Source organism: Dasypus novemcinctus, chromosome 21 (assembly GCF_030445035.2).
Source record: "Dasypus novemcinctus isolate mDasNov1 chromosome 21, mDasNov1.1.hap2, whole genome shotgun sequence".
NCBI classification, from domain to species: Eukaryota; Metazoa; Chordata; class Mammalia; order Cingulata; family Dasypodidae; genus Dasypus; species Dasypus novemcinctus.
The window spans coordinates 56,502,334-56,523,837 of record NC_080693.1 but is presented as its reverse complement, the minus strand read 5'-3'; the positions used below and the strand labels follow the sequence as shown (position 1 = coordinate 56,523,837).

The window sequence follows — 21,504 nt, the reverse complement described above, 5'->3', positions numbered from 1 at the left end:
GTAGCATGACTAGGGAGGAGAGGAGATCTAGGCAACTAGCCAGAAAAGGTATGTCCAGTATCCCTTCCACAATAGAAGCCATTTTAACTGCTTCAGTAATATTAGGCCTTTCCAATCTTGGGCCTAGAGAAGGCCCCAGTGAGTTATCTCCAAATGTGAATTCAGTGAGTATCTCCAAATGTGAATTCATTCACTTATCCACTATTTCTTGAGCACCTACTATGTGCTGAAGAAACAGTAGAAAACAAAATAGACATGGTCTCTATCACATATAGCTCAAATGTTTGCTGACCTCTTTGCTCTTTCTTCCAGTTCTCCATCAAGAAATGTCCTACCTGCCAAGCAGACTTTGTTAATGATACTGATATTGATGATCACACCTTGGAGCAGCACATGCCGACCCTTTGTTTGAGTTGTCCAATTTGTGATAAGATCTTCCCAGCAGGCGAGAGGCAGATCTTTGAAGACCATGTGTTCTGCCACTCTCTATAAGTGTCACAGCCTCTTGGATCTGTATTGTTGATAGATTGGATAGAGTAGGACCTGTAGTTTCTACTTTGAGTTATGACTCAAGATCCTGTCTAACCTGAAATTTATTAGGGGTTTATTCATCTCTGCTGCCCCTAGAGGTAGAGCCATGTCAGTTATCTGAAGGGTGGTGGTAAGGGCTGTTACTTCCATCCTTGTGGGTTATTGCTCTAGTTGTATCAGCTTCTCACCTATGGCACCCATTCTTCCAAGGATCTCCTGTACAAGGGCCTTGGGATGGAACTGATCTGGCTATTCACAACAGGCCTGCTTAGCTCTCCAAATTGTCCTACTGCCATTCAAGATCAGGCTTTGAGTGTCTTTGTACTCAGTCTTCTATCCTGACCCTGGGGCTGGAAATTAACCAAAGGTTGAGAATTTCCTCCTCGTCAGGCCTCTTTCTCTGATTGCATTAGACTAATCAAAATGGCACAGCATCGAATTTGGTCATCCAATTAGGATACCAGAGGTTTCTTGTCTTAATTTCTCAGCTCCCAGCAGAAGCATCTTATTTCTAACCATAAACAGTAAATGTTAATTCAATCACAGAAAGCCTTTTTCCTTTCTGGTTGGCATATTCTACTCCTTGATCTTTTCTATGCATGTAACTTTTTTGTTGTAAGTCCTTTCTTAATGGTTAGTATAAGTTGTTAGAAACTGTATAGGTTTGAAACTTTCTAAGCAGGTGATTTTTTGAATATGGATAAATCAATAATGACAAATATTGTTAATCTCTAGTACCAAAAATAAACTGGTTCTTTATTTCAGGGATTTTGGTAATTTATAATAAACCTTGAGTTTATGATCTTTTATTTATGGGAAAGGTGTGGTCAAAACGATTGTGGGAATGATGGGCCCAACCAATGATTTTTCTTCACCCACTTTAATTATTCAACAAAAGTGTGTGCTGGCAGTTATCTTGAGATGAGGTAGGAGGTGGTAAAGCATTGGTTTGAGAAATCTGTAGCCCTGACATCTTGCTTTAACTTTCCGTGCTTTGCAGAGGAGCAGGGCAGATTTTGGCATCCTTTGTGAACTGAGTTCAGTGCCCTCCACCCAGATTTGATTAATTGACCTATATGAAAACAATTCCATTTTCTTTCCCTCTAGGGACTGAACAAGTGGAAATGACTCCCAGGCAGTCAACCAGCTGGTCACTGTGAAAACATTTTTACAAAAACTTTATTTAAAAAAAATTTTTTTTTATTCATTTTTTTAAATGTTACATTCAAAAAATATGAAGTCCCCATATATGAAGTCCCACCCCCCTCACCCCACTGCTCTCCCCATAGCAACATTCTCCTCCATCATCACGACACATTCATTGCATTTGGTGAATACATCTCTTTGAGCATCGCTGCACCTCATGGTCAATGGTCCACATCATAGCCCACACTCTGCCACGTTCCATCCAGCAGGCCATGGGAGGACCTACAATGTCCGGTAATTGTCCCTGCAGCACCACCCAGGACAACTCCAAGTCCCGAAAATGCCTCCACATCTCATCTCTTCCTCCCATTCCCCACACCCAGCAGCCACGATGGCCCTTTTTTCCACACCAGTGCCACATTTTCTTCGATTACTAACCACAATAGTTCATGAATAGAATATCAGTAAGTCTACTCTAATCCATATTCTATTCCTCCATCTCGTGGACCTTGGATTGGTTGTGTCTATTCCACATCTATGTTAAGAGGGGGCTTAGATTCCACATGGATGCTGGATGCAATCCTGCTTTCAGTTGTAGGCACTCTTGGCTCCATGGTGTGGTGGTTGACCTTCTTCACCTCCATGTTAGCTGAGTGGGGTAAGTCCAATAAACCAGAGTGTAGGAGCCGAAGTCTGTTGAGGCTCAGGGCCTGGCTATCATATGGTCAGTCCAGAGATTCAGATCCCCTGGGTATATCTTAAACCCCAACACCAACTACAATTCTGGTAAAGTAACAGGAAAGGCTTGTGAAAAGAGATCACACCTGAGTCCAGCTCTATCATGCAGAAACACCAACTCCAAAGAATACAAAAACTTGAATGATGTGAAACATGTTATCGTGAATAAGGTTGAGCCAAGTATAGTTCTGCATTCCTTCTGGGGTTTTCCCTAACCTGACTATATTGTCCTAAGCATTCACCTTTATTTCTCCCTTGATAAAATGAAGATGAAACTGTACTACTCCGGTATCACCATTTCAGTAAAATGTCTCTGCCTCCTTAGGTATCAAATGTGACAAGACTAACTCTAGAATAAAACTATAATGGGAGATGGTAATGCAGGAGTTTTCCTGGCATACCCCCTTCCAGTAAAATTTCTGTTGTTCCCCAGATAGTTCCAGTGCAGAATTGCAGTTTTTATTTATTTTGTGCTAGTCAGCTCTTAATTAAGCATGTGAATGGAAAGGAGCAGTGGTGCACGTAATCCAAATCAGTGAATACCATTTTCTGGTGAATTACCCACCCCTTTACCCCATGCTACCCTGAGGGTTACCATGATTATCAGCAGCAGGAGCCCTTCTACAGACTTGGAAAAAAATCAGCTGGGGTGTTAATGACTTTTTTTTTTCTGGATATAAAACAAAGCATCTTTAACCACTGTTCATTATCCCCAGCTGCTCTTACCAAGGCTTTGGAGGGAAAATTGTGCTCCAGGCACCTACTAGTGGTAAAGGAAGCAATCATTCTTAAATAATCCACTGCTCACCCCTTTTTTTTTTTTAAGTGGGGGCCAAGGTTGGGGATTATTGAGCCATGGACCTCGTTTGTGGGAAGCCGGCACTTAATCACTGAGCCACATTGACCCCTGAGCTGTTTTTTGTTTTTTTTCCAGTTTTTTGTTTTTTGTTTGTATGTTTTTTTAGAAGGCACCAGGGAAGGGATCAAACCTGAGATCTCCCATGTAGAGAGCAGGCACTTAACTGCTTGAACCACATCTGCTCCCCTATCCCCTTTTTTATAGCTGTAAAATGCTTGCCAAAAAAAATAGGCAGTTAAGGAAATTGTACTTAACGTGGCAACAGGTTTTCCCTCCTAATTTATTTTCTCTTGGAAATGTTAAATATTAATATTAAAACGTTCTGCATTACCTAGCACACCTACTTGAAGGGCAGTAGGGGAAAAAGTCTCCCTGAGTGGTGAAAGAAAGATAAACTAAAATCAGAAAAAGGAAATTGGCAAGATGTTGGGTAAACCTAGACCCCTAAGAATGCCTACAGCTTCCCCTTTTCCCTGACCTTACTAAACAGGGATGAAGTGTGACTGCCTTGATACCCAAATATTATCCTGTGAGTTGAGTATTTTCTACACTGGCAGTAGATTGCACTGAGCTACGCATACTCTAATATAATTAGTCTCCTAGCAACAAATGTTAATGAGATGATAAGCCAGGGCTAAGGAATGCAGTCTGTTACTTAGAAAAAAAGCAAAATGCACTCCCCTCCATAGACACCAAACCCAAAGAGATAGCAGCTTCCTTGAAGTAGCCAATAATCTATAACCTCAGAGAAGTAACCCTTGGCCCAAGGGCAGTGAGCCTATCATGAGGGTCTCTGCCAAGGGCAAGTGAGGAAGGAGAAAAGGGTTCAGAATGCAAAACAATTAAGAAAATGTTCTGGAATATAGAGAGAAATCAGCCTCTGTCCTAAAAGAGGCTACAACTAGTTGAGGATAGTGGAAAGGATAGGCCTGGGGAAAGGATGGTGGAAATGATAAGACTATAAAAAGGGTCTCATAGAAACTTAGGGTTCAAGACTTTCAGCACTTGGATAGATGGTACAGTATATAACTATATCTCAGTAAAACTGCTTAAAAAAAAAAAAAAAAAAAAAAAAACTTCCAGCACCAGGGCCTGGAGCTCCAGGTAACAGACATCTTCTCTTGCCATCTCTCATCCTGCTTCTTTCACTGCCAGCAGGCTCTCTCTGCCTTCTGAACCACATGATGCAAAATGCTGCCAATAGCTCCAGATTTTTAAGCTACTCCATTAAAAATAAAAAAGCCAGGTTTTCAGGAACAGATGTAGCTCAAGTGGTTGAGTGCCTGCTTTCCTTGTACAAGGTCCCACGTTCGATCCCCAGTACATCCTAAAAACAAAACAAGCAGAAGATCAACTCTCAATCCAGGAGGTGCAAGAGAGATTCCATTGAACTGGAAGTTAAGATTGCCACCAAGCCATTTGGGACTCCTCATACCTCTGAATCAACAGGAGAAGATGGGTGTTTACTATACTTGCTGGTATAATTTATCCTGATTATCAAGAGGAAATATATCTGTTCTTAATGTAACATTTTGTGTGATCTATGTATCTTTAAAAATTTTTTTAAAAAGGAAATATATCTGCTACCACAAAATAGAGATTACATCTATAAGCAACAAAGGAGCTAGACTTCAATCCAGGCATTTGGGCCACTAGTATTATTTTGTTGGTTCTGTTTCTCTGTAGAACCGTGACTGATACATCCTTTAGATCTTTGAGTTAATTTTTGTATATGCTATGAGGAAGAAGTCCATCATATTCTTACATGTGGACATACAATTGTCTCAGCAACTCAGTTTTGAGGCAAGAAAAATGTCCAAATCAAGGCATCAGGTGATGCTGTTTCCCCAAAGATCAACTGTCGGCAATCCTGGACTCTTCTGCCACCTAATAAGGCACATGGCTATGTCTGCTGGTCTCTTTCCTCTTCCAGGGTTGACTGATTTCAGCTTCTTCCTTCTGTGGCTTGTATATATTAGTTTAAAGAGAGAAATCAAGCTCATCTGTCAATAAGTTCCTAAAAGCAATGCCCTGATTTCCCCCTCTTGTCCATCTGTACTGTTCGCTCCAGGCCCTTAACTCTCTCACTTGGACCCCTGCAACAATCTCCTAACTGGTCTTCCTCCAGGCTGTACCTGCTGACTATTCCTACCACTCAATTCATTGGCCCAGCCAATGAGTCGCTTGCTTGGGAAACTTAGAATTGAACTGAGGTGCCCATTCTTTCAAAACCTCACTTTTTTTTTTTTCAAGAGGTAATGGGGATTAAACCCAGGACCGAATGGGAAGTAGGACTTCAACCACTGAGCTACATCCATTCCCCAATGAGAGGTGTTTTTTTTGTTTTGTTTTGTTTTAGGAAAGCTCAAGAAATTGCAAGGAGAAAAACTGCTTTAGGTCTCTCTTTAGCCCCAATTCCTGGGAGAAAATCTGTGCCCCATTATGAGTCTCTGGCCCAATTTTGATAACTTAAGCTGGGCAATTTTAAGACTCAATAAGTTGAACCAAAAATCAAAGAAGAGCTGGTGGGAAAAAAATGAAAAAACACTAAGCAAGAGAGAGAAATTGGTCACTGGAGTATATTCAGATGCCTAGACATCAGCAAAAAATTGCAAGTCATACTAGGTAAGAGAAAGAGATGGCCCAGCCGAGGGAACAAACCAAAATCCTGTCGAGATACAGGATTTTAGACAACTAATCAATGATAATCACACAATCTCCTAAATAAAAATAATTGAAGAAAAATATTACTAAAGCGATAAGGGATATTAAGACACTGGGTGGGAATAAAGAATAATTTGAAAGCCTGCAAAGAAAAGTAACAGCTTTATAGGAAGGAAAGACAATGGATGAGAGTAAAAATACATTGGAGGCACATAACAGCAGATATGAATTGCTCAAAGACAGAAGTAGTGATTTTGAGGACAATATCAACTGGAAAAGACAGGAAAACAGAAAGAGAACAGAGTGGAAAAAATGAAACAGTGTCTCAGAATTGAATGACAACATGTAACAAACATGTTATAGGTGTCCCAGAAGGTGAAGAGAATGGAAAAGGGGCAGAAAGAATATTTGAGGAAATAATGACCAAAAACTTGCCAACCTTTATGAAAGACATAAATATCAGTATCCAAGGTCAATGTGCCCCAAACAACCTGAATAGACCTACTCTGAGATACCTACTATTCAGAATGACAAATATCAGATAAAGAGAATTCTGAAAGTAGCAAGAGAAAATCAAAGCATCACATGCAAGGGAACCTCAATAAGTGCCAACTTCTCATCAGAAACCTTGGCAAAAAGAAAGTGTTATGATGTATTTAAGGTATCGAAAGAAAAACTGTCAGCAAGAATTCTGTATCCCACAATTCTTCAAAAATGAGCGTGAGGGGAAGCGGTTGTGGCTCAAGCAGTTGGGCTACCTACCACATGAGAGGTCCCAGGTTTAGTTCCTGGTGCCTCCTAAAAATGACAAGCAAGACAGCTGACTCAAGATGACACAATGAAGAATAACCACCAGGAAACACAATAAGACATAAAAAAAGAGGAAGCAAAGGTGGCTTAAACCATTGGGCACCTCCCTCCCACGTGGGAGGTCCTGGGTTTGGTTCCCAGTACCTCCTAAAAAGAAGACAAGCACACAATGAACAGACACAGAGCAGACAGTGAGTAAAAACAAACCATTGAGGGAGAGAGAAATTAGTAAATATATTTTTAAGTGAGGGTGAGTTTAAAGTTTTCACAGACAAACAAATCTGAGAGTGTGTTACCAAAAGACCATAATTACAAGAGGATCCTGGAAGGAAAAAACAAGGACAAGATACTTGGAGAAGAGTGTAGATATGAATATTATTAGGAAGGGTAAATTAAACGGTAAAAAGACAGAATAGTAAGATATGACAACGGAAAACCAAATGATAAAATGGATGAAGTAAGTAAAGCCTTTACAGTAACGACATTGGATGTTAATGGCTTGAACTTCCCAGTCAAAAGACATAGAATGATTTTTAAAATATGAGCCATCTATATGCTGTCTAGAAGAGACTCAACTCAGATGTAAGGATTCAGATGTAAGGTTGAAAGTGAAAGGTTGGAAAAAGATATTCTACACAAATAGTAGCCAAAAGAGCTGGAGTAGTAATACTAATATCGGGCAAAATAAATTTTAAATGTAAAACTGTTATAAGGGATGAAGAAGGCCATTATATATTAATGAAAGGAGAAATCCAAATCTAGATACATGAGGCACACACTGGCAAAACTGAAGGGAGAAATAGATGTCTCTACAATAAGTAGTTGGAGACTTCAATACACCACTCTCGGTATTGGATAGAACATCTGGACAGAATAAAGAAGTGGAGAACTTGAATAATATGATAAATGAAATAGACCAAATAGAGCACCTCAAAAGAGCAGGATATACTTTTCAAATGCCTGTGGATCCTTCTCCAGGTTAGACCATATGTTGGGTCACAAGACAATTCTCAATAAATTTTAAAAGATTGAAATTACACAAAACACTTTCTCTGATCATAACAGAATGAAGCTAGGAATCAGTAAAGGATGGAAAAAGGGAAAATCCATAAATACATGGAGATTAAACAACACAGTCAAGGAAGAAATTGCAAGAGAATTCAGTAAATATTTTGAGATGAAAATGAGCACACAACATATTAAAATCTATGGGACATGGCAGAGACAGTGCTGAGAGGCAAATTTATAGGTTTCAAGGCTTGCCTTAAAAAAGAAGAGCTAAAATCGAAGCTCTAACTGCACATCTGGGGGAACTAGAAAAAGAACAGCAAATAATCCCAAAGCAAGCTAAAGAAAGATAGTAAAAATCAGAGCAGAAATAAATGAAATCAAAAACAAAAAAACAATTGAATCGGCAAACCAAACGTTGGTTCTTTGAAAAGATCAACAAAATTGACAAACCCATAGCTAGACTGACAAAGAAAAAAAAGATAAGGTGCAAATAAATAAAATCCAGAAATGGGGGGGGGGGGAGGCATTATCACTGACCTCGCAGAAATAAGAGAGATCATAAGAAGATACTATGGACAACTGTATGCCAAAAACTAGACAATGTCGATGAGATGGACAAATTTCTAGAAACTCACAAACCACCTAAACTGAACCTAGAAGACATAAAAGACCTCAACAGGGAAACGGACTTTGGCCCAGTGGTTAGGGCGTCCGTCTACCATATGGGAGGTCCGCGGTTCAAACCCCGGGCCTCCTCGACCCGTGTGGAGCTGGCCAGGCGCAGTGCTGATGCGCGCAAGGAGTGCCGTGCCACGCAAGGGTGTCCCCTGCGTGGGGGAGCCCCCACACGCAAGGAGTGCGCCCGTGAGGAAAGCCGCCCAGCGTGAAAAGAAAGTGCAGCCTGCCCAGGAATGGCGCCGCCCATACTTCCCGTGCCGCTGACGACAACAGAAGCGGACAAAAGAAACAAAAGCAGACAAAGAAACACGACGCAACAAATAGACACCAAGAACAGACAACCAGGGGAGGGGGGAAATTAAATAAATAAATAAATCTTTAAAAAAAAAAAAAAAAAGACCTCAACAAAGCAATCACAAGTAAAGAGATTGAAACAGTCATCAAAAACCTCCCAAAGGAAAAAACCCAGGGCCAGACTTCTTCACAGGTATTGCAGTTTGATATAGTTATGAAATCCAAAAATAGATATTGGATTATGTTTGTAAGCTGTTCTGTTCCTGGGTATGATTAAATTATGATTAGGGCTTTGACTAGGCCATGTCAGTAGGGTGTTGAGTCCCCACTCCTCAGTGGGTGGGGTCTCACAGATAAAAGGCATGGAGAGGCACAGAGCTGGAAGGTTTTTAATGCTTGACTTTTGATGTTGGAGTTTGATGCTGAAGTCTTAAGCTGGAACCCTGGGAAGTAAGCACAGAGGAAGGAGAAGCAAGCCCTGGCAAGAGGTGAACTCTGAACCTGGAGAGAAGCAAGACCTGAGAAGAGAGGAACCCAGGAAGCCTGAACCCTGGCAAACATCGGCAGACATCTTGCTCCAACATGTGGAAATAGACTTTGATGACAGAAGTAATATATGCTTTATGGCTGGTATCTGTCAGCTCCTACCCCAAATAAATATCCTTTATAAAAGCCAGCAGGCTTCTGGTATTTTGCAACAGCACCCCTTTGGCTGACTAATACAACAGGTGAATTCTGCCAATAATCCAAATAAAATCTAATATCAATCTTGCTCAATTCTTCCAAAAAATTGAACACGAAGAATGCTATCAAACACATACTATGAAGCCAACATCACCCTAATATCAAAACCATGTAAAGATACTAACTATGGGGGGTGTATGGGGACCTCATATCTTTTGAATGTAACATTAAAAAAATAAAAATTTTTAAAAAAGGATACTATGAAAAAAAAATTACAGACAAATATGTCTAATGAATATAGATGCAAAAATCCTCAACAAAATACTTGCAACCTGAATCCAAAAGCACATTAAAAGAATTAAATACCACAATCAAGTGGATTTTATTCCAGGTATGCAATGATGGTTCAACACAAGAAGATCAGGTAGTGTAATAAACCACATTAATAAATCAAAGAACAATACATGATCCTCTCAACTGATGTAAGAAAAGGCATTTGACAAAATACAGCATCCTTTCTTGATAAAAACACTCCAAAAGATAGGAAAAGAAGGAAGCTTTCTCAATATGGTAAAGTGCATATATGAAAAACCTACAGCTAGCATTGTGCTCAATGATGAAAGACTGAAAGCTTTTCCACTGAGATCAAGAACAAGACAAGGATGCCACTGTCACCACTGTACTCAATATTGTGCTAAAAGTTCTAGCTAGAGCAATTAAGCTAGATAAAGAAACAAAAAGGGGAAGCAGATGTGGTTTAAGCAATTGAGCTTCCATCTACCATATAGGAGGACTAGGTTTCAATTCCCAGGGCCTCCTGGGGAAGGTGTGCCAGGCCCAAGTGGGGAGCCACACAGCAAGATGATGATGCAACAAAAGAGAGATGCAAGGGAGAGTCAAGGTAAGATGCAAAAGAAACCAGGAACTGAGAACTAGCAAGCTGGCAGTGGAGTAAGGAGCAACTAGAGTCAGTTCCTGCTATAGTAAACACCCAGAGCTATCTGGAGCTAGCTGAAGCACCTGTCTGGGGACTCCGGGAGACCAGAAGAGCATCCTGCAACATCCTTGCAAATGACACACCACATTGTGGTGTGTTGATGGAGGGGTATTGTTTGGGAATTCTGCACACGTGCATGATTGTTTTATAAGTTTACAACTTGTGTCATAAAAAATATATTTAAAAAATAATAATAGGGTGGGTTGGGGGAAAAACACACCAAATGTAAGATAAAGACCATGATTAGTAGTAGTTAGATTTTGACAATATTCTTTCATAATTTGTAACAAACGTCTCATGACAATGCAAGGTGTTGGTGGAGGGTTGATGTTTGGGACCCCTGTATGATGTTATGCATGTTTGCTTTCTAAATTCACAACTTTTGCTATACACTTAATTGTTTATGTATGTTCATATATAAATGATACAAAGATAATAATAAGATTGAATGGGGGAAATACTTTGTTTAGTAGTAATATTTTGTTAAAAGTTTAACAACAATGCAAGTTATTGGTGGTAGGGTGAGTTATGAGAGTCCTGTATGATGTTACATATGTTAGTTTTGTAAGTTCACAACTATTATTATATACTTATTGTTTATGTGTGTTTATGTATGAGTGATATACTTCAATAAATTAAGTTTTAAAAAAAAGAAACCAGGAACTGAGATGGCTCAAGCGACAGGAACCTCTCTCTCCAGTTGGAGGTTCCCAGGATCAAATCTCAGTGAAGCCTAGAGGAGAAAATGGCAAGAGAAAACAAAAAAGAAAGAAAAGAGACACAGACGAGCACACAGTGAATGGAAACAGACAGTAAACAGCAGGGGTGGGGTGGGGAGGGAGGCACCAAATAGGAAAGAAAGAAGTAAATCTTTCACTATTCACTGATGATATGATCCCATATCTAGAAAATCCTGAAAAATCCACAACAAAGCTACTAGAAGTAACAGACAGATTCAGCAAAGTGGCAGGATACAAGATTAATATGCAAAAATCAATAGCCTGTCTATACACTGCTGATGAGCAATCTGAGGAGGAAATCAGGAAAAAAAAAGTTTATTTATAACAGCGACTAAAAGAAACAAATATTTAAGAATAAGCTTAACCAAGGACATAAAGGACCTGTGTTCAGAAAACTACAAAACATTGCTAAAAGAAACAGAAGATTTAAATAAATGGAAGGAAATTACATTTTCATGGACTGGGAGATAAAATATTGTTAAGATGTTAATTTTTTAAAAAGATTTATTTATTTATTTATTTCTCTCCCCTTCCCCCCCACCCAGGTTGTCTGTTCTCTGTGTCTATTTGCTGCGTCTTCTTTGTCCGCTTCTGTTGTTGTCAGCAGCATGGGAATCTGTGTTTCTTTTTGTTGCGTCATCTTGTTGTGTCACCTCTCCGTGCATGTGGCACCATTCCTGGGCAGGTTGCACTTTCTTTTGCGCACTGGGCAGCTCTCCTTATGGGGTGCACTCCTTGAGTGTGGGACTCCCCTACGCGGGAACACCTCTGTGTGGCATGGGACTCCTTGCGTGCATCAGCACTGTGCATGGGCCAGGGGCACACGGGTCAAGGAGGCCCGGAGTTTGAACCGCGGACCTCCCATGTGGTAGATGGACGCCCTAACCACTGGGCCAAGTCTGCCGCCAGCATAATCATTTTTAAAGTTAAACACAGGAAAAAGATTGGAAGCAAATAACCTAAAATTCTAACATTTAGTTCATTTGAACTGGTGAGAAAATGAGCAATTGTTTTCTTCTTCCTTGTTTTTACTCCCCCTTCCCAAAAAAATTATCTGTATTAATTTAATTACAAAACAGAAAAAAAATTGATTTGTTAAAAAAAAAACCAAGGGGGGAGGCAGATGTAGCTCAAGCAGTTGAGCACCTGCCTCCCACATGGGAGTTCCTGGGTTCAGTTCCCGGTGCCTCCTAAAAGCAAACAAACACAAAAAACAGACAACAAGCAAACAAATGAAAAACCAACTCAGGAGAAGCAGATGTGGCTCAAGTAATTGAGTTCCTGCCTGCCACATGGGAGGTCCCTGGTTCAGTTCCTAGTGCCTCCTAAAGAAGACAGTGAGCTGGCACAACAGGCAGGCACAGGCTGCTGACGCAATAAGATGGCACAACAAGAGACACTGGGATGAAACTATAATGAGACACAAGGCAGGGAGCAGAGGTGGCTCCAGTGATTAGGTGCCTCCCTCCCACATAGGAGGTTCCAGTTCAGCTCCTGGTGCCTCCTAAAGAAAGAAGGAAGACAAGCAGACATAGCAAGTGCAAACAACGAGGGGGTGGGGAGAAATAAATAAATACAATAAATCTTAAAAAAATAACTCAGGGAGGTGATGTGGCTCAGTGGTTGAGTGCTGGTTTCCCACTTACAAGGTCCCAGAATCAGTCCCCGGCCCTGGTAAAACAAAACAAAACAAAACAAAAAACCAGACCACTAATGTAGGTTCAAGTCCATTAAACTCTGAATTTAAAAAAATTAAAAATAAAAACTAATATATGCTCATTAAAGAGTATCTGAAACGCATAAAAAGAAATTTAAAATCAAGTATAGCGGAAAACGGACTTGGCCCAGTGGTTAGGGCGTCCGTCTACCACATGGGAGGTCCGCGGTTCAAACCCCGGGCCTCCTTGACCCGTGTGGAGCTGGCCATGCGCAGTGCTGATGCGCGCAAGGAGTGCCGTGTCACGCAGGGGTGTCCCCCGCGTAGGGGAGCCCCATGCGCAAGGAGTGCACCCCATAAGGAGAGCCGCCCAGCGCGAAAGAAAGTGCAGCCTGCCCAGGAATGGCGCCCATGCGCAGTGCTGATGCGCGCAAGGAGCTCCTGCCATGCAGGGGTGTCCCCCGCGTAGGGGAGCCCCACGCGCAAGGAGTGCGCCCATAAGGAGAGCCGCCCAGCGCGAAGGAGGGAGCAGCCTGCCGAGGAATGGCGCCGCCCACACTTCCCGTGCCGCTGACGACAACAGAAGCGGACAAAGAAACAAGACGCAGCAAAAAGACACAGAAAACAGACAACCGAGGGAGGGGAGGGGAATTAAATAAATAAAAATAAAAAATCTTAAAAAAAAAAAAAATCAAGTATAGCTCCGTCAAGCAAACACAATCACTAGTAACATCTCCATCCAGTTCTGTTATGGCTGGCTTTTTTTTTTGAGGTACCAGTGGCAGGGATTGAACGGGGTTAAAGCCACGCTCAGCCCCTGAGCCACATCGGCTCCCCTGAGTTGGTTTTTTCATTTGTTTGCTTATTGTTTGACTTTTTTTGTTTGTTTTTAGGAGGCACCAGGGACCAAACCCATGATGTCCCATGTGGGAAGCAGGCGCTCAACCGCTTGAGGCACATCCACTCCCCTGCTTTTTTTTAAGACAATTTTTTTGGAGTGATAGAAATGTTTCAGAACTAGATGGAGTTGATGGTTATATAATCCTGTGAATGTGTTAAATGCCACTGAATTGCTCACTTTTTAAATGTTTAATTTGATGTTATATGGTTTTCGGCTCAGTAATCGTTCTTAAATATAAAGGACCAGTGTTTGCAAGTGGGTGAGCGTGAGCGTGCGTTCACACACCTGCCCCGATTTCCAGCATAAGCATCCTTCTCCAAATCCCCCCTGACGACCTGTCCCCTGTTAGGGAAACCGAGTGCTGGACCTTGGCAAGGCTCCCCTGAAGAGCGACTGGGAGTGTGGAGGCTGCTTTCCAGACCAGGGCTCTTTCCAGCACCTCCTCCCACAGAAACTGCTGTGCTGGTTTGGCCTGTGTAAACAGCAGGCCCTTGGTTCACTGAGTCAATATTTTACATCCGTTGTCAGGGCCTAATCCATCCTCAACATCTGCTCCCAGGGTTGTCGTTCTCTCCCATACCACCTCTGACCTCTCAAGGTCCCAGCCTCCAGATGAGGATCTCCCCAAGCCCCCAGGGCAGAGAGCTTTCTCCACTTCACTGCTTCTCAGTGCTTACTCTTTCCTCCATTTTATACACCCTAATCTTTGCCGGCGCCAATAATCTCCCTCAGATTGCTGGGAAAAACCCCTTCTGTCTGGAAGCCTTCCCAGGTTAATGAACATCACCTGGCCTGGACACACACGTACCTGGGGAAGGCGTGCTGCCTTGTGCTGAATTAAATGATCCCCGCTGTTCCCTTCTATGCTTTGACAATGAAATGGTCAGCTCCCTAGTATCTGCCCGTGGGTCCAGAACACATTCTGACCCCATGTCCTGCTTGCCATCCTGTGCTTCCTAACTGCTGCTTCCTGCTGCCAGCCTGGGGGAGCCCTGGGGGTTCACATGCATTTGAAAAACATCTCAAAATATACTAGACCACAGAAGAGAAAACCAAAACAAACACCTGACAAAATACACTGCAAAGGCTAACTGGAAATTACTGTTTCCAATATTTGCATTCTTGCTCCCTTCCATTAGCTGGAAAAGGCAGCCAATTGCATTCCTTTAGATATATGCCTATCTTGTTCCTCTCATCATCTCCCCAAGAACTGGGACCCGCTCCGTTCTCTGTCCCTTCCCCTCAGTGCAAATCACTGACCCCAGGACTCATCATTTATCATGATATTATGGAAACCCAACACATCTTGAATGCTTACTATAAATAAATGCTGTCATGATTCCCTTTTATAGATGAGGGAGCCAAGGAATTGATGAAGGTCACACAAGGGACCCAGGCCCGACCTGGGTTCACACTTTTTAACACTGTGCTGTTGCGGGAAACAGCAAACCAGCTGTGGGGGAATGGGGGGCTGTGTGGAGCCTGGGGCTGTCTTTCTCCCACCCAGTGAGCCTGTCCTGTCTACAATAAAGTTCAGGGTCCAGGAAATTCTTGCCACTGATAATGACTCTTAGACTTGCTTGGTCAGCGTCTCCCTCCCCACTTGCCATCCCTCCCAGTGATGTTTCATAATTCTCTGTAGGGAGCCAGGGCTACCAGCTGACCCTCGGCGTAGGTCAGAGCCTCCTTAGGAGACCCTAGTGCTCAATCAGGCCCCGCCCCCTCACCAAGGGGGAGGGGTGGGAGGGTGGGGGAGAGCGTTCCCTGCTGTCTCACTCAGCCCTGCCTCTCCCTTCCTTCCTTCTGGGGGATTTTTCAGCTTAGCTTCCATTCAGCTAAGAAGCACTACTAAAATAGATTTGGTTCAGGGTCCAGGAGTACTTTTAAAGCTGTTTCCTCAGGTCTTGGAAACAACTATAAACAAGGACCTTGGAAATGGAGGCACTCCATCTCCTGGCAATGCCCAGCAGAACATCTCAATAGGTATTGTTTATGAACTGTCATGAATTCAGGAAGGTAAACAGACCTGAGCATCGCCAGGTCAAATTGTCCGGGCCCCTGACTCCAGAAATGACCACCCCTTAGATGGAAATTTCTCTTTGGGAGACACTGGAGGAGCTTTTACAATTTGCCCCAGGGATTCAAGCATTTTGTTGTTGGGGACTTCTTCCCTTTGCCAGCCTTACCCTGTTAATACATCCTGAACAAGAGGGTTCTTGTTTTTGTTGCTGTTCCCTATCTGCTATATGATATCTCCTTTAATTTGGATAAAATAATAGGTATTGACTGCTTGTATGATAAATACCTTGTTAAGAACTTTATGCCTGTCTGGTTGTTTTAGTCCCCACAATAAACCATTAATCATTAATATATGACTAATGATTAAAGGTGTTATTGATATACCTTCTAACAGATGGGACTACAAGACTTAGAGAGGTTAAGTAAATTATCCAAGCTCATACAGTAACAGAATCAGGATGGGAATTCAAGCAGTGCAACTTTAGAACCCATGCTCTTAATTAGTAATTCCAGTGTCCATTTCCCCAGATGGGCTCATTCCACTGTTAAAAACCTGTCCTCATTATACCCATTATCCTTTGAGTCAAGAAACTCAGAGCTGGTCCCAAAGACCCTGAATAGTCTCCTATTTGGGACCAGAGCCACAGAAGGGTTTCTCCTCTATGACATGGTCAATCTCCAGCCACATCCCCACCAGCCATTCACCATCTACAGCCCTGTCTTGTTCAGATCATCTCAAGAAAGTGACTGGAGGACTCAGGAAATCTCCAGCAGATCAGCAGTCCAGTCACCAGGGAAGAAGAAGTACCCCCATTTGCAAAGCAGCTGTTTACAATGAAACTATTTGATGAAATGCTTTTTTAAAGAAAAGATGTTTGAGGAGCTATTATCCTGCCCGTCATTTTGATTGCAACTTAGCATTGAATTCCTACTGAGGAAACAACAGGAAAAAACCACTGAACTTCTCTCGTGGTTGGGTTCTTCTTTATATTCCATCTCCTTCATACACTGCACCTACCACTGCAACCCTTCCTTCCATTCTCTACTGCTCCCGTCACTGGGCCTGAGTGTGACAGCCCCATACATTTTCCCTTCCTAGAATAAACAGACTAATAGAACATAATGCTCCTGGCTCCAGAACCAGGCTGCCTGCTTGCAACCTCAGGCAAGTTACTCAACCTCTCTTAGCCTTAGTTTCCCCATTTGTAAAGTGGTGATGATAATTATAGTCTCTACTTTAGCTGGATGAGTTAAAATGTATAAAAGCACTTAAAACAGTGTCTGACACATTTATTGTAAGCACCCAATAAATGTTTCATTCTGCCACTTAACTAATAGCCCTATGAGATTAGGCAGGCTGCTTCAAAATAGGGTGTGATGTTGTGATTAAAGACATCGTGTGGAAGTCAGACAGTCCTGCCCTTGAATCCTGACTTTCAACAACTCACTTAACCTTTCTGAACCCCAGTTTCCCCAGCTGTAAAATCATCTTACAGAAGGAAATCAATTATCAAAACCAAATGAGGGGAAGGGGATGTGGCTCAAGTGATAGAGCTTCCACCTACCATATGGGAGGACCTGGGTTCGCTCTCTGGGGCCTCCTGGTGAAAATGAAGAAGAGAAAGCATGCCCACGTGGCGAGCCAGTGCCCGCATGAGTGCCTGTGTGGTGAGCACATGTGCCCACGTGGTGAGCCAGTGCCTGCACAAGCGAGTCACGCAGCAAGATGATGATGCATCAAAAGAGAGACAAGGGGAGAGTCAAGGTGAAGCTCAGCAGAAACCAGGAACTGAGGTGGTACAATTGATAGGGAACCTCTCTCCCCATCAGAGATCTCCAGGACCGAATCCCGGTGAACCCTAGAGGAGAGAAAATGAGAAGAGAAGACAACAGAGACAGCAAAAAAACCCAGCAGGGCAGGAGGAGGGGAAGGGGGAAAATAAATAATTAAATTAAAAAAAAAAAAAAGAGATCAAATGAGACAATATGTGTAAGGGCTTAACTTAGAGCCTGGCTTGAGTAAGTAAATACTCAAGTGGCCCTTATTATTGTTATCATTACCCCCTCGAATTTCAGACCCTTCCTGTGTAAAAATGGAGACAATAACACTCCAGGAGCTATGTAAGACTTGAAGGACATGCCGTCTAGTTTTCCTTTACTTTCCTCCTGCCTTTTAGGATGCCCCCCCCCCACCTTGCCTGTGAGATGCTTACTCATCTGTCAAGGCCCCACTCAAAATTGCTGCCTCTTATCAACTATAAAAAATGTTCCACACCAGGTAAGGTGTTGGTGGTGGGGATAGGAAGCCTATATTTTATGCATTGCTTTGTAAACCTGCACATTCTCTAGTAAAGAAAAAAAAGTCTGCCTCTTCAATGTTTCCTTAGACTTTATTTCCAAAGCACAAGCAACAAAAGAAAAAAATAGGTAAATGAGACTTCATCAAAATTAAAAATATTTGTGCCTCAAAAGGGCTTTATCATGCAAGTAAAATGACGACCTACACAATGGGAGAAAATATTTGGAAACCATATGTCTTATAAAGGTTTAATATCCAGAATATATAAAGAGGTCCTTCAACTTAACAAAAAGACAACCCAATTTTCAAAACAAGTAAGAGACCTGAGTAGACATGTCTCCAAAGATGACATAGAAATGGTCAGAAAGAACATGAAAAGATGCGCAACATCACTAATAGGGAAATGCAAATCAAAACTACAAGGAGATACCATTTTACACCCAGTAGAATTGCTGCTCTTTAAAAATGAAAAATAACAAGTGTTGGAGAGGATGAGGAGAAATAGGAAATACTAAGTCATTGCTGGTGGCAATGTAAAATGGTATAGAGAAGCAGACGTGACTCAACTGATAGAGCATCTGCCTACCATATGGGAGGGTCCAGGGTTCAAACCCAGGGCCTCCTGACCCATGTGGTGAGCTGGCCCACACACAGAGCTACCACGTGCAAGGAGTGCCATGCCCCCCACACAAGGAGTGCACCCTGAAGGGAGAGCCGCCCTGCGTGAAAAAAAGCGCAGTCCGCCCAGGAGTGGCACTGCACACATGGAGAGCTGACACAGCAAGCTGACGCAACATAAAAGAGAAATGCAGTTTCACAGTGCCACCAAAGGTGCAAGTGGACACAGAAGAACACACAGCAAGTGGACACAGAGAGCAGACAATGGCGGGGGGGAAGGAATAAATAAAATAAATTTTTAAAATAAAATAAAATGATGTAGTAGCTGTGGAAGGCAATTTTGTGGTTCTTCAGAAATCTAAGCATAGAACTACCTTATGACCCAGCAACCCCACTACTTAGTGTATACCCGAAAGAACTGAAGACAGGAACTCAATCTGATATTTGCACACTGATTTTCATACCGGCATTATTCACAATTGCCAAAAGATGGAAGCAACCTAAGTGCCCATCTACTGATGAATGGATAAAGAAAACGTGGTATAAACATACAATAGAATATTACTCATCCATAAAAGAAATGAGGGAAGCGAACTTGGCCCAGTGGTTAGGGCGTCCGTCTACCACATGGGAGGTCCGCGGTTCAAACCCCGGGCCTCCTTGACCTGTGTGGAGCTGGCCCATGCACAGTGCTGATGCATGCAAGGAGTGCCCTGCCATGCAGGGGTGTCCCCCGCATAGGGGAGCCCCACGTGCAAGGAGTGTGCCCCATAAGGAGAGCTGCCCAGTGCGAAAGAAAGCGCAGCCTGCCTAAGAATGGCGCCACCCACACGGAGAGCTGACACAAAAGATGACGCAACAAAAAGAAACACAGACTCCCCTGCTGCTGACAACAACAGAAGCGGGCAAAAAGAAGAACATGCAGGAAATCGACACAGAGAACAGATAACTGGGGCGGGGGAAGGGGGAAGGGGAGAGAAATAAATAAAATAAATCTTTAAAAAAATAGAAAGAAATGAAGGGATCGGATATGGCTCAAGCAGTTGAGCACCTGCTTCCCACATGAGAGGTCCTGGGTTCAGTTCTGATGTCTCCTAAAAACAACAGAAAAACAAACAACATGCAAACAAATGGAAAAAAAAATCAGGAGAGTTGATGTGGCTCCGTGGTTGAGTGCCGGCTTCCCATATATGAGGCCCCAGGTTCAATCTCCAGCCCCACTACCTAAAAAAAAAATAGAAATGAAGTCCTGATACATGTGACAACATGAAATAACCTTGAAGCCATCATATTGCGTGAAATAAGCCAGACAGAAAAGGACAAATGCTGTTGTATCTCACTGATTTGAAAAAAGGCAGAATAAACTCACAGAGTCAGAATCTAGAATACAGGTTAGAAGGGGACTGAGGGGGATAGGGAATGGGAAGTTAAGGCTTAAAAAGTACAGGGTTCGGGGGGTGGGGGGTATGTGGGGACCTCATATTTTTTTAATGTAACATAAAAAAATAAAGACGAAAAAGAAAAAAAGAAAAAAGAAGAAGCTATCGTGATCTTCAAAACAAAAAACAAAAAAAAAGTACAGGGTTCCTCTGCGCAAGGATGACACACAAATTCGTGAAGCGTTCCCTATTTTTGTCTGGCCTGATGCATGCCAAGCGTGCCTTTGCTCACTGGTATGTGGGTGAAGGGATGGAGGAAGGAGAGTTTTCCGAAGCCCGTGAGGACATGGCTGCCCTCGAGAAGGCTTACGAGGAGGCTGGTGTAGATGCTGTTGAAGGAGAGGAATGCCGGTGCCCGTCTCTCAGCCCTGCAGCGTGCCACTCCCAGCACGTCAGCTTCTCCGTTAGCTGATGAGGCATTGAAGCTCTGTGGTTACATTGTCTTCACTTGATTGTGATCATGTCTTATTTTTCCACGTGTATCTGTAAAGTTTTCAATCATGTCTCAGTAAAGGCTTTAAGAAAAGTGAAAAAAAAAAATCTACAGGGTTCCTATCTGGAATGATGGAAATGTTTGATAATGGATGGTGGTGATAGTAGCATATTATGAATGTAATTAATAGCACTGACATATATCTCTATCTATCTATCTATCCATCTATCTATCTATATATCCAAATGTGATTAAAAGGGGAAATGTTAGATTATATATGTATGGTAACAGAATTTTTTTAAAAATCCGTGGAACTACATTACGCAAACAGTGAACCCTAAGTTAAGCCATGGGCTATAGTTAATAGTACAATTATAAAAATGTGCTGTCATCAATTGTAGCAAATGTTCCACACCAATGCAAGATGTTAATAATAGGGTAGTATATGGGAATCTTGTATTTTATGCATGATTGTTCTATAAACACACAACTTCTCTAATAAAGAAAAAAAAGGAAAAAATGCTGCCTCTTCCTAGAAGCCTTCCAGGATCCACCCTCAGCCCCCCCCCACACACACACCACCCCAGTGCTTTAGAGCACCTCACTGGTTTGGACTTGAACGAAGAGTTGGTTCTGTTCTTGTCTCATGTCCATTCCATCCCCGGGGCCAGGGGTCCCAGGGGACCTCCGCAGTGTAAGAATTTAAGTAAATGAAATACCACCCCCCCTCATCTTACCTTGAGAACAAGAACTATGGTGGGTGAGGGCAGCCTGCTTCTCTTCCTGGGCCTGGCTCTGGGACCCTCAGAAGGAAGAAGGGGACTCGGCTGTGGCCTCTGACTCAGCACACCTGAGCCAACCAGCAGAGTCCTGAGCCCTCTGCAGGGAATCTGGGGTTTACTTTAACACTCCATGCTTGCTTCTTCCCTCCCAGAGCCTTTTCAAGAGCACCGAGTGTATTTGACACTTCAGAAGTGTGCCCATCA

General features: G+C 42.5%; 1 protein-coding gene across 1 annotated transcript in view; it reads left to right on the top strand.

The window, feature by feature from the left end:
* CALCOCO2 (calcium binding and coiled-coil domain 2) overlaps window positions 1-1,319 on the top strand; it is a 31,392-nt gene extending 30,073 nt beyond the window's left edge. The window contains exon 13 of the mRNA XM_058284031.2: window positions 313-1,319. Within this exon, the coding sequence (XP_058140014.1) occupies window positions 313-492 (180 nt within the window). The 3' untranslated portion in view covers window positions 493-1,319. The remainder of the gene's footprint in view (window positions 1-312) is intronic.
* Window positions 1,320-21,504: the final 20,185 nt, after the last annotated feature.